Raw genomic sequence first — 15895 nt, 5'->3', positions numbered from 1 at the left:
TTCTACTTTCAGTATTTCGAAGCACATTTAAATGTTAAAAAAACTACTTAATTCAATATCAGCTGGTGTAACTGTTGGTGATCCAGTTCTTCGAACTGGAAAACCCCTTTCAGTAGAGTTAGGACCTGGTATTATGGGTAGCATTTTTGATGGTATCCAGCGTCCTCTGAAAGACATCAATGAAATATCTGAAAGCATATACATACCAAGAGGCGTGAATATCCCAGCCTTGAGTCGAGAGGCAACTTGGGAATTCAATCCTATAGGCTATAAAGTAAGTTTACCGAATTTATATTGCTTTCTAATTTTAATCTCTATATCTAGGATCCTATATTTGCTGTACTTTTTACGTAAAATGATTTTTAATGTTATGGCACAGTATAACTAAGGCAAAACAAGTCAATCAAAATATCAGGCTGTAGTGGGGATACAAGACGATGGCTCCTCTTTCATTGCAACTTTACCAAACTTTTCTCATTCCAACAACATATTACCAATTTCTTTCATAAAGAAATCTTCAATCTTTACTGATAATAAAGCTGAAAGTCTCTGTCTGGACATCTCTCTGTCTGGATCTCTGTCTGTCAGGATCTCTGTAACCAGTGGCGGCGCGAGAGCAAAAGTAAACGTCGGCGATGCAGTTTTGCGAGGCCCTTTTAATCATAAAATATTGTGAGACAAATAATTGAATTCATAGAATTAGTTTTTGTACTAACTATTGGCACTTAGGGTTCCCAATTCACTTAATTGCTGGGACAAAAACATTTCGTGATTAGTAGCACAGTCAAAAAGAAGTTTTTTTCGTGGTGGGGGGGGGGGGAGCCGGCACTTTGACTGTGGAAAAAATTACCTGATAGAAAGGGGGGTCTGGGGGTTCTCCCCCGGAAAGATTTTGAAATTTGTAGTTTAAAAACGCCATTTTGGGCTTTCTTTGCTGATGTTAAGGTAAAAAAGGTACAGGGGGTCTCGGTGGAAATTTCTAGAAATTGAAGCCTTAAAAATGCAATTATAGGCCATATATATTGACTTTAGGGTCAGAGACTGTCCCAGATCGATTCAATTTCCTGCAAATTCTCGAAATTGAAGTTTCAAAAACAGAATTTTAGACAAACTTTGAAGATTATACCGGAAGGAAGGGAGATCCCTCGAAAATTTTTGAAAATTATGGTCCTAAAAACTTAGGAATATTTTATGTTCAGGAGCCATTCCACTTGAACTTTCTGTTAATGAAGTTTAAAAAGCCTAATTGCTTATGATATAAAAGAAAGGCGATATGGGGACCCTTGCCCGAATATTTTCTGAAATTCAATCCTTAAAAATGCGATTGTATTGCCATATTTTGTAATATTACGCTCGGTAATTTTTGAAATTCAAGCTAAAAAAACGCAATTTTAAGCGATTTTCGACGGTGTTGAGCATTTGGGAGCTTTAAGCTGGAAATATCGCGAAGTTTAAGATCTGGAAACAAAATTTCAGTTGCTACACAATGCTTTCGGTGTGTGTGTGTGTGGGGGGGAGGGGGAAGAGTTCGGAGGAGCAGCATTTTGGATATTTTCGTACTTTTAGATGAACTTAAGAAACAAAAGAAAAAAGAAAAGAACTGAAAAGAAGAGAAAAAAGAAAGGGGGGGATAGAGTTAGCTGATCAATTAGCTGTTGCCAATGAATATTTTTAATTCAGGCCCCGACAGAATTGGACCAAACATTTGCTAAGGCTGACTCTGTGCAGTCTCTCCTACACGCACTATTTTGATTACTTTTGCGTCTGTTATATTTAATGAGAGCTTCAATCGAAAACATGGAAATATCTTAAAACTTCTGAGAATTTACTTCTGAGAATTTTGCGAGGCCCTATCTGCGCGAGGCCGTCGGCAGTTGCCGACGTCGCCGACGCCTAGCGCCGCCACTGTCTGTAACGTGCATAGCGCCTAGACTGTTGGCTGATTTTCATGAAATTTGGCACAAATTAGTTTGTTGTATGGAGGTGTGCACCTCAAAGCAATTTTTTGAAAATTCGATTTTGTTCTTTTTCTATTCAAAGTCGTGTGGGTGCCACTAGTCATAAATGATGCTATGTGCTGCAAGAGTAGCAATTTTTGAATTAAGTATTATGGAAATTCAATAGTTATTTAAACACTAGAAAATCGCCCGGCAAGATATGATGGATGAAAATTGCTTCTACATTTGAACGAAGCCTCTGCCTGTTGGGTGATATTTTGATAGTTGAAATTGTTACCCAAACTCCATTGGATTAAGCCTAAACTCCAGTAGGTAGCGTTCATTGTTTACCATTATTTTGTTTATTCATTCCCTTGAAACGATACAGTCTTATCAGTAAAACAGTTAAGTTACCGGGCCGAGTTCAGCCTTGTTACGATGAAATTTTTCCCTGAATGTTAAACATTACCGAAACATATTATCAAATTATCATGCCGCGGCGCAAATTTCATTGTTAAAACATGCGGGTTACTCGATCATCGGCTATTATTTACATAAGGATGTCGGAGTAATGTACATAAATTACATTTTATTTTTTAAACGTTTTTAAGTTAATTTTTTTGTTCTTTAAGTTATGTTTTTTTTTTTTTTGAAAAATAAATATTCTTTCATATTTATTGAACATTGTTTGAATTAGTATTCAGTCATATGATTAATTTTGTTAAAATATTATGGCTTGTATTGTTTTCAGTGTGAAGAATTTTTTAAAAAATATTAGATCAGAGTTTACTTAAAAGAAGAAACCGCGAGTCTGCCAAAAAGTTATCGTTGCAATAATTAATACAAAATTTTCCAATATGTTGCAAAAACTTGTGAAATTGTCTTATATATATATAAGGCTGAAACTCGGTAATTTTATTGATTACGTATAAACATAATGAAAAATATATGTCTACCGCGTCCGAAGCGTTGCCGTGCCGTGTCTACCACCCACACAAGGTGCGAAAAAATCAGTCATTTTTGACTTAAATATATAAGCCTAAATTTTTTTTAAAATAATTGTTTATAATGTATGATATATAAAAACAAAAGTCTACCAGTTTTTTTATGTTGCAAAGGCCTCGGTAGACGCCACGGAATGTCAACCGCGTACCTCGATGTACCGTTTATCGGGCTGCTAGCGCTCGATCAAAAGTTTGCTTATCGTCATGAAATTTAAATAAATAAAGCTGATTTATTTTTTAATAAATAGTTTAAATACTATTTTTAGTCAAATTTTTAGTCTACCTTGGCTAAGAGGTTGCTTAGTCTTTGGTAGACGTTGCTTAAATTATAAGGTAGTTGAAAAAGTATGAATGATTTAAGCAAATTAAAGAAATATTTTTAACATTTAAACAAAATTAAAAAAATATTTTATTAAAATTATGTACAAAATTATAGTGAAATTTATTTTTCATTAATAATGTCTTGACCTTTTAAATTATGCCTCTTTTATTTATTTATTTCTTATTGTCAAGTACTTATGAAATAAAATTTTTTGCATCAAACTTACATAACAATAAATAATTAAATAATCAAATAAACAGTATTTTGCATATTAATTTATAACCTATAAAACTGTAGCAATTAACATAATTTTATTTAAACGAACTGTTCATCAGGTGCATCACCGCTCACGTCTGACTCGCCCAAATAATTTTCGCTTTCGTTGCTGAATTCATATTCAAAATGTCTTACGCTCAACTCAGCATCATTGTCAGTTGAATAATCATCATGACTGAATATCGGTACTATTATTAGCTGTCTCGGTAAAATCATCAATATCTATAATGGAAAACAATTGATTAAAAAAAAAAGAAAGAATTTTATTAAAAGCCAAGTCTGGTTGAAAAAAAAATGATTACCTGAGGCACTGTGCTTCGAATGTAACATCTTTTATTGCTTGCAGTAACTGTTTTCAGTAAATCATTTAAAAACTTATCAGTTGTCCTCAATTTTCTACCCACAATCAAGAGGTGATAAGCTTGTCAGATTTTTTAAATGAGAATTTGTCCAAATTTGCGAAATGCAAGCTGTTCTGAGGAAATATTCACGAAGCTCAGACTAACATAGGGTTAAGGATGACGGATCAAAATTCTTCACGTTTTCGAGAATTACTTTATCTTTTTTCAAAATTTTTATAAACTTTTAAACACATAATGGTTCTTGCATCATTAAATTTTCAAATTTCTTTTGTCTGTACATTCGGCACACAAACTCTTCCAAAATTTCGAGTTGTATTCGAATTTGCGACATGCATTTTACATTGTGCGATGGCTGATACTTACTCAAATTTGTTAACGCTGCTGTGGCTGTGTATTCTTCCGACTTTGTAAATAGAGCGTAAGGCCGGACTTTTCCTTTTTGGAAAAAAGCCGGATTTTGATCACAACCAGTCATTGCATGCAAAGCAACCAATACGGAACAAATGTTTTCTCCTAAATTCTTGTCAAGTTCAGAGACATTGACACATCTTAATGATTTTCCAATGCCAACTTCCATCCAGACCTTTATTTAAGAATTCAAAAACTTCATGTTAGCCAATATTATAACTAATACCTCAGTATCTGAGCATCGTAGGTGAACGTCATATGGAGGCTGCAGCGTTTAAAAAATTACAAAGATGGTAAATCATTTTTGTGTCGGATTCTTCGCGGTCTGGGGAACAATTGAATATGATCTACTATTTTTACAACTTTTCTGTTGATGGTTTCAAATCTATAACACTGACTGTAGTTAATATACACAAATTTATCTTCAAAATAAACTGCTTTGTTATCTTGTTCCCAGTTTTTTAGTAAATATTCTAACAAATCTTCTTTAAAAGTAATATTTTTTAATTGATTCAAAAAGTCAAAGGGACGTGTTGGAGTCTCCTATCTGAATTTTTTTTATCTCTGTGAGTTCCCCTTAATATATTGTCGCCTCAGAACAACAGTAAGATATCTTAGTGTTATTTCTGGGATTACTGTTGCTCTGTGGCGACGATATGTTCGTTATCTTTTATGGAAGGAGATGGGTACGTGTCGAAAACAATTACTACGAATACTGCTGAACATACTTAATAATTTTCTCAATATCACAGCATAAGATGATGGAATTTCTTTCATTAGATATAATAAAGAGAATCCATCATACATGAGAAATTTTGGTGGTGAAGATGGTGGTTCAGAATTGATGTTTTTTAAGCACTTTTATTATACTTGGCCTGATTGTCATGGAGTAATCTGAGGCGTGCTTTTGCTTATATTTCAATAACTAGATCACTTAGAGACTTCTGGTTTTCACTAAATGATTTGCTTAATCTTAAGGTACAACTTAACGCTGAAAAATTAAAATTCTGAAATAACATCATTATTTCGGTTAGGATGGAAAATAGCAAATTTGATGTAATTTCCCCCATTAAAATGTTTAAATATAAAATCCATTGTTACAAATTTTGTTGCCTTGCAAATGTAATGTTAATAGTAATCATAATGAAAATTTTGAATCAAGTCCTCTCTAGAGCAAGAATTAAATTTATTCACTGTCGTTGCTTTCTTAGGGTTTTTATTCTCATCTATGCATCTATGTCAATACTCGATAACGGGGCTAAATAAAGAGACGTATTAGGATCTTTATCCCAAGTTACTTGTATGTTGTGAACCATTCTTTTGCGTATACTCAGCAACTAGACCACTTACAGACTTCAGAATTTCATTAAATGATTTGTTTAACCTTAAAGTACAACTTAACGCTAAAAAATCAAATTCTAAAGTAAAATTTTGTTTGAAAACAAAAAACTTTAAAATAAGATTTTTAAAAATAATAATAAGCACTTTTCGTAATGCACGCAAAAGAACAAAATAACTTTTCTGGATCAGAAAGGACAATTTAAGTATTCCTGTAGTTTTTAATTCTCTCAAGAAAAGATTTCACAAACGAAGAAAATTGCGATCAAGTCATTTCAAACCAAACTTTCCCATTAAGAAAAAAATGCATGTTTCAACACTCAAATTTATGATTGAAAGCTAGATAATGGTAAAACATTCTCTACATGACTAGAACCGCACTTTTCTTCGTTTGTGGTGTCATTTTCATGGAAATTTTCAAAAGTACAGAAATTCTTAAATTGTCCTTTCTGACCGAGAAAAGTTATTTGTCCTTTTGAGTGCATTATGAAAAGTGCTTATTACTTTTTTAAAAATCTAAAATAAAATTTTCTAGTAAATGCAGTAAAGCAGATTTTTTAGTTTTGCAGATGGCTATTATCTGTTGATTCAATTTAACGAATGTAAAGAAATATAAACATCAGCAGCAATGCTATCGCTACGAAGCACTGGATCAAGTTTGCTCCAAAATGGCGGATGCGTCGGCTCCTCCACTGTAGTGGCCTTACTCCGGCTCAGGCCCCAGAGCCAAGGTTATTCTCGGCGTGTCCTTCCCCTCTCCCCTCTTGATTCTTCGCAGTAGATGAATAAATAGCTTTACTTCCCCATTTACGAAATGTATTTGAAAATGTGGTAATTCAAAATATTTTTGAAGAAGTTAAATATATATATATATATATATATATATATATATATATATATATGAATAATGTAACAAAAGTATGAATATCAATTTAAATGTGATAGAAAATTGTAATCATAAAAAAATAATAATACCTAATTGAATAATTGTCATTTATAAAGAATGAAAAGATAATATAATCATACTTTTCCTACTACCTTTTATTTTAAGCAACGTCTACCAAAGATTATGCAACCTCTTAGTCACGGTAGACTAAAAATTTTAGTGAAAATAGGATTTAAACTATTTATTGAAAAATAAATTAGCTTTATTTATTTAAATTTCGCGACAATAAGCAAACTTTTTTGAGCGAGTGCTTGCGGCCCGATAAACGGTATATCGAGGTACTTGGTCGACATTCCGTGGCGTCTATCATGCCTTTGCAACATAAAACAACTGGTAGACTTTTGTTTTTATATTTTATACATTATAAACAATCATTTAAAAAATTTTTAGGCTTATATATTTAAGTCAAAATTGACTGATTTTTTCGCACCTTGCGTGGGTGGTAGACACGGCACGGCAATGCTGCGGATGCGGTAGACATATATTTTTCGTTATGTTTATACGTAATCAATAAAATTACCGAGTTTCAGCCTTGTATATATAAGACAATTTCACAAGTTTTTGCAACATATTGCAAAATTTTTTATTAATTATTGCAACGATAACTTTTTGGTAGACTCACGTTTTCTTCTTTTAAGTAAACTAATCTAAGATTTAAAAAAAATCTGGCTTTATATAAACAATGTATTAAAAACTGTCGCTATCTCCCCTACTAATAAGACAAAACATCAGTGGTTGAATGTGCTATTATATCAGAACATAAACCTTCTCTTTAAAAAATAGAAACCATCAATTACGATTTAAGTCCATAAACAAGGTGCTAGTCCAGTTTTCAAGGCTCAGTATCAAGGAAGATCACATTTATAAAACTTCTGGGGGAAAAAAAAACCTTGTTTGACTATTTCTTACATTCTCTTTATTTGTCTCTCTCCTTGACATAGTTATTGAAACTCTCCTGTTTTTTAAAGTTTTATTATCCTTCCTGGTTGATTTTCAATCGTTATATCTCCTTGATCATTTCTTATGAAAAATATAAAAAGATATACTTTCATTATTTCCAAAACAATCGCTTTCAAAAACAATTATTGTGTTGGCATTTTAAAGGAATAAAATATTGAAAACCCAATGTTTTTCTTTTAATTTTTTTTAATATGCTTTGCCAATTTCTATTATCATACAAGAATGGCATTGAATACTATTTTTAAAGTTGCTGATTACTATAGTAATAAACTAGAGTTGAAAATTATTTATATCAAGCGAAAAATTATTTTTTTCAAAAATATTATTAACGCCTGTTTTTCCTCTAAAAGATTTCATCAAGTATGTGGTCTACTTCTGGTGTGTTCAACTAAAATATTTAACTAAAACTTTTATCTTATCTTTGAGCTACAGTAGGGATCTTGAACAGTGAGTCATTACAGTTGTTCTAGATAAGAGCAGTGAAATTTTCTCAAACTAATATTAGAATTTCCAAGCATCTGTTGTTCTTCAACACTGACTCTTGATTCCACCACGTAAACAACTTGGTCAGAAAAGCATAAAAAAATTAATTTTATGTTTTATTTCAGTAGCAACAAATAATCATCTGTGTAAAATATTTGAAATAAGCTGGTTTTTAAACTGTGTCACAACAATTAAACTTGTGTCTGCAAGTTGCATTAAGAATAAAATAGTTTGAAATTTCATAACTTAAAAAGAAGCTCTTCTACAATTAGTTGTAATCTCTTGACAAAAATGTTCTCATTCCTAATGTACACTGCAATTGATTCTCTATTTAAGAACTTTCTAGAGACCACAAAAAATCATCCTTCAGTGGAATGTATCCTTAAACAGGGTTATTCTAGAATTACAGTGGAGGGTGTAGGATCATAGGAAAAAGGTTTTTAAATAGAGAAAGTCAATAAATAGAGCATCATTAAATGGAGAACCATAACATCACATAATTTAGTTATACATCAGTGTTATTATAACTAACTTTAACCTATCAACTCCTTACAGTAGGTAAAAGAAGTTGAACAAACCATTTGACATCACTTGATGTGTCCCAAGTATAGTATTATGTTAATTGAGCAGGTACAATTACCTAGCAATTTGAATTTTTCACTTTTTTTCCCTTCTGGACTTGAGGTAGCTTATTTGGCTATAGCTTTATTTTTTGCCCTGCTCTTGGATCTTAATGACCAACAAATTATTGGCTATTTGTCACTTAGTTTACTTGTGACTTCAGTAGGTGAACGCTTCCATATATATATATATACATTGTATTTCTATATATTGTGCTTCGCTTGAAATGTTAGCTTTCAGGTTTTTAGCCTTTCAGATTTACATAGATGTGCAATGCATTCGTTACTTTTTTAAGTGATGTCATTAATTGGTGCTGGCTTGACTTGTATTGTTTGCAGACTTTGCAAGATGTCAAATCATTGTACTATGGGATATGCATATTCTTCATTCTAGGGCACATCAGATGAATTCAAGAAAATCATTGTGTTCATGTATTTCTGTAGTGTAATTAGTGATGTAAAATACCCGGGTATTTATTTTTAGGGGTAAATACCCAGGGTATGTACCCAGGTATTTATTTCAAAAATTTATATTCAACTAAAATGCTTTTCAGTGTGTATTCCACTGTTGTACAACCAACCATATACAAAACAATAAATTTTTGCCCAAAAATTGTATTTTGATCACATATTTAAAGAATTATTGTGAGAAACAATTTAGCAATCTAATATGATATTCACATTAAATGTGTTGGATATGCCTATTCAATGTTGATAGCTAAATTTTAGATATAAAAAGCCATTCTATAAAAAGTAAAAAGCTTAACTGGTTACAAAAAAAAAAAAAAAACAAACATCAATTTTTTTAAGGTGCTAGTCTTTTATAACCTAGTAATATGTCCCTGCATGACATCAAAATGTAACGAAATGTCAATAAAAATAGTTTGAATGAATTTTCATTATGAAGTACAGAGGAGCAAATACAAATGAGCAAGGCAACAGAAAACAATATTTTTATTTATTTATTTTATTTATTTCTTATTGATGTGAAAACTGTTTCTATATTTGTCACGTTATCACTTAAACAGCAATAAAATAAATAACACCATAGTCTTAATAATTCCTCAGTTTATTCTTCCAAGCATCCCTCATGCTTCCTTTTTTACTTTCTTCTATATCTAATATATAGAAGAAAGTTTTGGATTCGTGCAAATTTTCGAATTTCGAATTTTGACGGATTCGAACGTTTTGAGGTGCGCCGAGTCCATTTCGACTATTTTTGGAAAATGTCTGTCTGTCTGTCTGCGTGTGTGTGTGTCACGTCTGTGTGTGACCAGTTTTTTGTGGCCGCTCTACAGCAAAAACTACCACATGAAATTGAACGAAATTTGGTACACATATGTGCCCCTATGTGAACTTGTGCCCATTGGTTTTTGGCGCGAATTCCTCCAAGGGGGGTGGAGCAATGGGACGTTTTTTGAGTTACGCGTGCTTGCTATTCCTCAGGAAGTAACTGGCGGAATCAAACAAAATTTGGTCCATATGTTGCCTTTAACAGGAGCAGGTGCTGATTCAATTTTGGTGTCAATAGCTCAAACGGGGGTTGAGTTATAGAACGTTTTTTGTCGTCAATTGTGACTGCTGTAACTCAAGAAATAACGAACGGAATCAAACAAAAATTTTTTGACAAGTAGCCCTTAGTGGGTATAAGAGCTGATTTTATTTTGGTGTCAACAGCTAAAAAGGGGGTAGCGCAATCGCCCGTTCTTTTTTTCCATTGTGAGTGCCCTATCTCAAGAAGTAATGCTACGTTCTGGTTGAAATTTGGAATAAATGTGAATCCATACGTAAACAGGCTTTGGTTCAATTTTGACTCCAATCGCTCCAAGAGGTGTTGATTTTTTTTTTTTTTGCGAATAAAAATAGTTTTATTAATGCAACAATAAGAAAGATAAATCGTAATAGATTGTCGTCTGCGTATTTCTCGTGATTTTAATTGTATGGAAATGATCGGAAATATTATCTCAATGATTTAAAATTTTTGACTGTTGCCATCTTATGTTTGTTAATAAATAAAATATTTGTAATTAATTCAAGTAAGGCTTTTAAAGTAACTTTCAATTTTCGCTCTTTGTTTTGTTTTTACAATAATTCAGACATTGGGATGGTCGTCAAGTTTTTGCATGTGTCATTTTGTTTTTGTTGGGAATATTGCTTCCTCGTCAAGCATGGGGAGGGATAAAAAAAAAAGGGAAAAATATAGAAGAAAGTTTCGTGATGGCCACAACATACTAGTTTTCATTTTGGATATGACTAACCTAGATAGTAATTTTGAAATCCTGAAGTTCATCATTGAACTGCTTATGCTTCTCCAATTATGACATTGAAAGGATAGATTCTTTGGTTCATGATATGTTTCTTTCATAATTTCATCAAGTCTTTCAATAAAAAATAATATGAACTGTGTAATATATATGTATGTATCAGTTTTACCAATTATTTCATATTAAGATTAAAAAAAAAAAAAATTCCCATTCACTTTATGCATATTTTGTAAAATACCCAGTGTTTGGGTATTTACCCACGCCTTGGGTAAATACCCGGGTAAATACCCAAAAAATATTTACCTACCTGCTGGGTATTTACCCGATCCGCATCACTAAGTGTAATTTATGTTATTTTAAGAATTGTTAAAATTTTATACAACGTTATAATAAATGGTTTTATCAAATTTTGGAATACTTCTAAAAAGGTATTTTTCTATTTATGTTTCACAACATGAATTTGCATTCTTTCAAGTCTTTTGAGTCATAATTAACAATCATTTTTTTTTATTAATATTCACAGGTTGGTAGCCATATTACGGGTGGAGACATATATGGAATGGTTCGTGAAAATAGTTTGATAAAGCATAAAATTATGCTTCCACCTCGAGCTTTAGGTCGTGTTCTGTACATTGCTGAGCCAGGAAATTATACAGTTGATGTGAGTATTTTACAACTATATGAAAAAGTGTTAATAAAAGTGTAATAAAAACATAATCCTATGTATGTTTTAAAAAACATTAGCAGATTAATTGATAGCAGAATATTTCTCTTAGTTGTTTTTTTTTTTGAATGTTTCATATTTTCAAAAAGTATTTAATTCTACATATACATTAATTTTGTTCAAATTACTAATGTTTGGATACTGTTATTTTGAAAACTGTTCATTAAAATTGCCAGAGAACCTTCCCTTGTGATTCTAAAAATTGGGGAGAAGTTTTGTCCTTAAACATTCAAAATAACTTGACTGGTTTTGTAGAATTCGTTAAACTTTAGAATAGATGAGTACATCAATTCTATGTCATTAGAGTGGAATGGAAATTTCATAATGAATTTGTAATTGAAAAATTTTATTTTACTGATTTGCATATATCCTTGGTATTTTTAAATGCCACAGAGAGGAATTTTCTGTTTCAATTATTGTACATATTATGATCTTATTTCAGTTCAAATTTGTCATTAGCATGAATTGTCCTATGACATTAGAAGGGATAGTATCTTTCATAACAAATTTGTTATTAAAATTTTTTTATTATATTGATTTGCTTATAACTTTAGTATGTTTAAATGCCACAGAAAATAATTTTGTGTGTTGTAATTATTATGTGGCTTATTGTCTTGTTCCAACTTGTCATTAGCATTAAGACCTCATTTGGAGACCTCATCAGTTCGGTTTTAGTCTCCTTATCTTAAGAAAGATATTAATGTATTGGAAAGGGCTCAAAGGCAGGCTACAAGGCTAATAAATGGACTTTCTCATTTAAACTATGATTCCAGGCTTAGAAGGCTAAAAATGTAGTCTTGACATGGGCGGATTTATGGGGGGTCAGAGGGGGGCAATGCTCCCCCAGTTTTGGAAGGACTTTATGTAGTAACAACACATCTTCCAAAAATTAAAAAAAAATCATTTTTTTTGTTTTTGAATAGTTCAGAAGAGCATGGGTGGATTTATGGGGGGGGGGGGAGGGGACAATGCCCCCTAGTTTGGGGAGGAGTTTATATAGTAACAACATATCTTCCAAAATCTTATAACAAAAAAAATCATGATTTTTTCTTTTTTGAATAGGAAATTAAAATTTATTTTTTCTTTTAAACTTAAAATAGCCGTTTCTTACAAAGTTTGAACAATACTGTACAAGTGTACAATCTATTACTCAATTTCAGAGACTGGAAAGTGCAAATTATTGATAGGTTCTAAAATCCCTGAAAAGAATTGGCATAGTATAGCCTACAAGGGCTCTTGAACCAAAAACCCAATCTAACCAACCAAACCTTGAAAATAATTAGACAAGTCTTTGAAACTCCTAAGCAAAATGTGCTTCAATTTTATTTCTTATCAAGTGTATAAATTAAGAATTGTTCAAATGAGTAGTTACTCTCTTGATACCTATTCTCTAAATCTGTGCACCATTTCTTTTAAAGTATTAACTTGCATCACAAAGCACTTTTAAAGCCTAAAACTTAAAAAAAAAAATATTTGCCTATTATTTCCAATTAACCCTTATAAGACTTCAAAATGCAGAATTTTAAATCCATTTTAGATAATTTCCTCCGGGGGAGTAACCCCCGGATCCCCTAAAACTGGAGATATTCTATATCCCACTTAAAAGGGAGCAATGCGTTACTCTCTTAATACCAGCCCCCTCTCTTTTAAGGTCAATTTAAAAAGGACAGCATGATTACACACAGGAATGAAAACGACACATAAAAAAGTAAAGAATGGCCTTACGCATCACAGAAAACAGACAAAAACATGGGAGGGGGGGGGGGGGGAGGGCAATTAAAAATGTTGCTCCAAAAAAAAAAAAATCCTGCCCCCCCCCCCCCCCGGGAACTCAGTCCTAAATCCGCCTATGAGTCTTGAGCAAAGAAGAGACCGAGGGGACATGATTCAGTTGTTTAAATTTATTAAAATGAAAGATGTTACAGGGCTGAAGTTTAGCACTGAAAACATGACCAGGGGTGTTTGTTTTAAGCTATTTAAATCTCAGGCTAACATGGATATTAGGAAAAATTATTATTTTAGCAAGGTAGTAGAACCTTGGAACAGCTTATCGGAAGAGGTGGTAATGAGCAAGGGAGTAGATAGTTTTAAGAGGGCCATTCATTGATCTTCACTGAGGAAATTGTAAATTGACTAGGACCGGCCCAGCTGGGCCCAGAGCCTGTTGCTGGTCATAACATTTGTATTTGTTTTAGCATGGGTTTTTCTGTCTATTCCAATGATAAATCATTCATGAAAAATTATTTTTTTTAAAGTGAAAATTTAAATATTTAGTTCTGCTAACAACTAATAAAATTTATTGGACACTTTATTAACAAAACCTTTTTTTTTTTTCAAATTTTAATAACAATAATGTTTTAAAATTTTATTTTTCAAAAACGTTTTAAATTTTTTTGAGAATTACCCCAATGCAAGATGCAATGTTATGTTTAGTCTTTTTTTATTAAGGGATAATAATCAGAAAAAAATCCTTATGAATTCTAAGCGAGGTCAGAATTTAGTTTAAGCCAAATAACCCTTTTTAAAAGTCAAAAGTTATGAAAACTGTGTATTTATCTATATAATTGCGCTCTGTCAAAAAAAAAAAAAAAAATGCTCTCAAAAGAAATTGAGCCACAATCACGAAGCGTGGCAAGAATGTAGTCTAGTAAGAGATATGCAAATGGTTTAACTTTTGCCGATACTGAAATATGGGTAATCACGCTATGTGCACATGAAATGCATAGCTAGGGGAGTTTCAAGTTGTGAATTCTTGTGCTGTATGGCTATTATAAAATATCTGTCAACTTCAGTGGACAGAATTGTAACAAGAGATACCCGGCATTATGAGCAGTTATCAGGCTTTTAGAAGAGGCATATTGTTGGCTGAACAGTGGACAGGTGTATTAGCCCACAACTCAGAGCGATATGGCCGTTGCTCGATGTTGGCCACGATGGATCAGGGAAGGAATAAGCTACTGTCGTTGAGGGTCAGAACAGTCCAAGAATACAAAGAAGCACATTGATTGTGCTATCATTATAGAGCGGACATTTCTGCACCAATAATGTTGCTCGCATTTGTTGGAAGTCATTTACCGTCTTTCAAGTATCCAGTGGTATTAAGTGTGACCATTCGGAGACAATTGTTTGATGCTGGCATGCAGATCAAATGCCCATTAAGATACCTACATCATAGACTCCACATTATAAGCAGTGTCGATTGGATTTTTACCCCAATCTTAGAAGGTTTAGATGTGACCGAATGGAGACGAAGGATCTTCAGCGATGAATTTTGAGTTAGTCACAGTGCTGATGTAGCTGCTAGAGGTGGCAGTGGAACTAAATGATTTTTTGCCTTTTCATGCCATAACTTCTTAACAAAAGGAATTATTATTCTGAATTTATGATTAGTTGCTCAGGTCCTACATACATGTTAAGTTTTGTAAAAGTAGTATGTTTCCTTCTCTGCTGATATTTTTTTGTTACAGAACGTATTTAGACCCATCGTATGAAATTTTTTTTTGTGACAAAAACTTTTCCATAATCTTTTAATAAATTTGCTGTTTTTTAGCTTATGAAACATATTGGATTTTAATTTTTCAATTCTTAGAACTACTATTATTTTTAACGCATAATAAAAATAAAAAGTTACTGTTTTTGAGAGAAAAGCTTTTGCCACAACTCGAACCTGCATTTTTTACATAATTAATACAACTAATTTCCTGTCACAGAATATACTTAAAAATATTTTATATATGTTTTAATACCCTGGTTGGTTTATGTTGGTAAAGTACATTTGATTCATTTTGTTTGTTTATTTAGGATGTGATCTTAGAAACTGAATTTGATGGTCAAAAGTCTCAGTACACTATGCTTCAAGTTTGGCCTGTGCGTCAACTTCGTCCAGTGACAGAAAAACTTGCTGCTAACCATCCTCTTCTTACTGGCCAAAGAGTACTTGATGCATTGTTTCCGTAAGCTATATGAAGCTTTTTTTCACCCATTCTATATTGTTTTAAAACATTGATATGATTTTCTTTCATTTTATTTGGACCAATTGTTATATCTTTCTTATAAATTTGAATGTGTTAGTTTTTTAAACAGATATTAAGTTGTAGTAGCAGTGTGGCATCAGATAATCAGTGTATCATGATATATATTAGCATATGTAACCTGGCATTTATTGGCTGTTTTTTTATATTCAATCAACAAGTTTATATTGTTTTAAGTTTTTTAAACTGACTACTGATGAACTCGTAATGCCTTGTGCCC

The 15895-nt window shown here is 32.2% G+C and overlaps 1 protein-coding gene across 1 annotated transcript in view; it reads left to right on the top strand.

The window, feature by feature from the left end:
• The window catches only part of LOC129228114 (V-type proton ATPase catalytic subunit A), a 45615-nt gene that overhangs the window by 12346 nt on the left and 17374 nt on the right, over positions 1-15895 (top strand). Inside the window, exons 4-6 of the mRNA XM_054862757.1 lie at positions 63-274; positions 11444-11581; positions 15446-15597. Coding sequence (XP_054718732.1) covers positions 63-274; positions 11444-11581; positions 15446-15597 — 502 coding nt within the window. The remainder of the gene's footprint in view (positions 1-62; positions 275-11443; positions 11582-15445; positions 15598-15895) is intronic.

Source organism: Uloborus diversus, chromosome 8, assembly GCF_026930045.1.
Source record: "Uloborus diversus isolate 005 chromosome 8, Udiv.v.3.1, whole genome shotgun sequence".
NCBI lineage: Eukaryota > Metazoa > Arthropoda > Arachnida > Araneae > Uloboridae > Uloborus > Uloborus diversus.
Note: the sequence above shows the minus strand (reverse complement) of the source record. Positions and strands in the feature narration are given on the sequence as shown.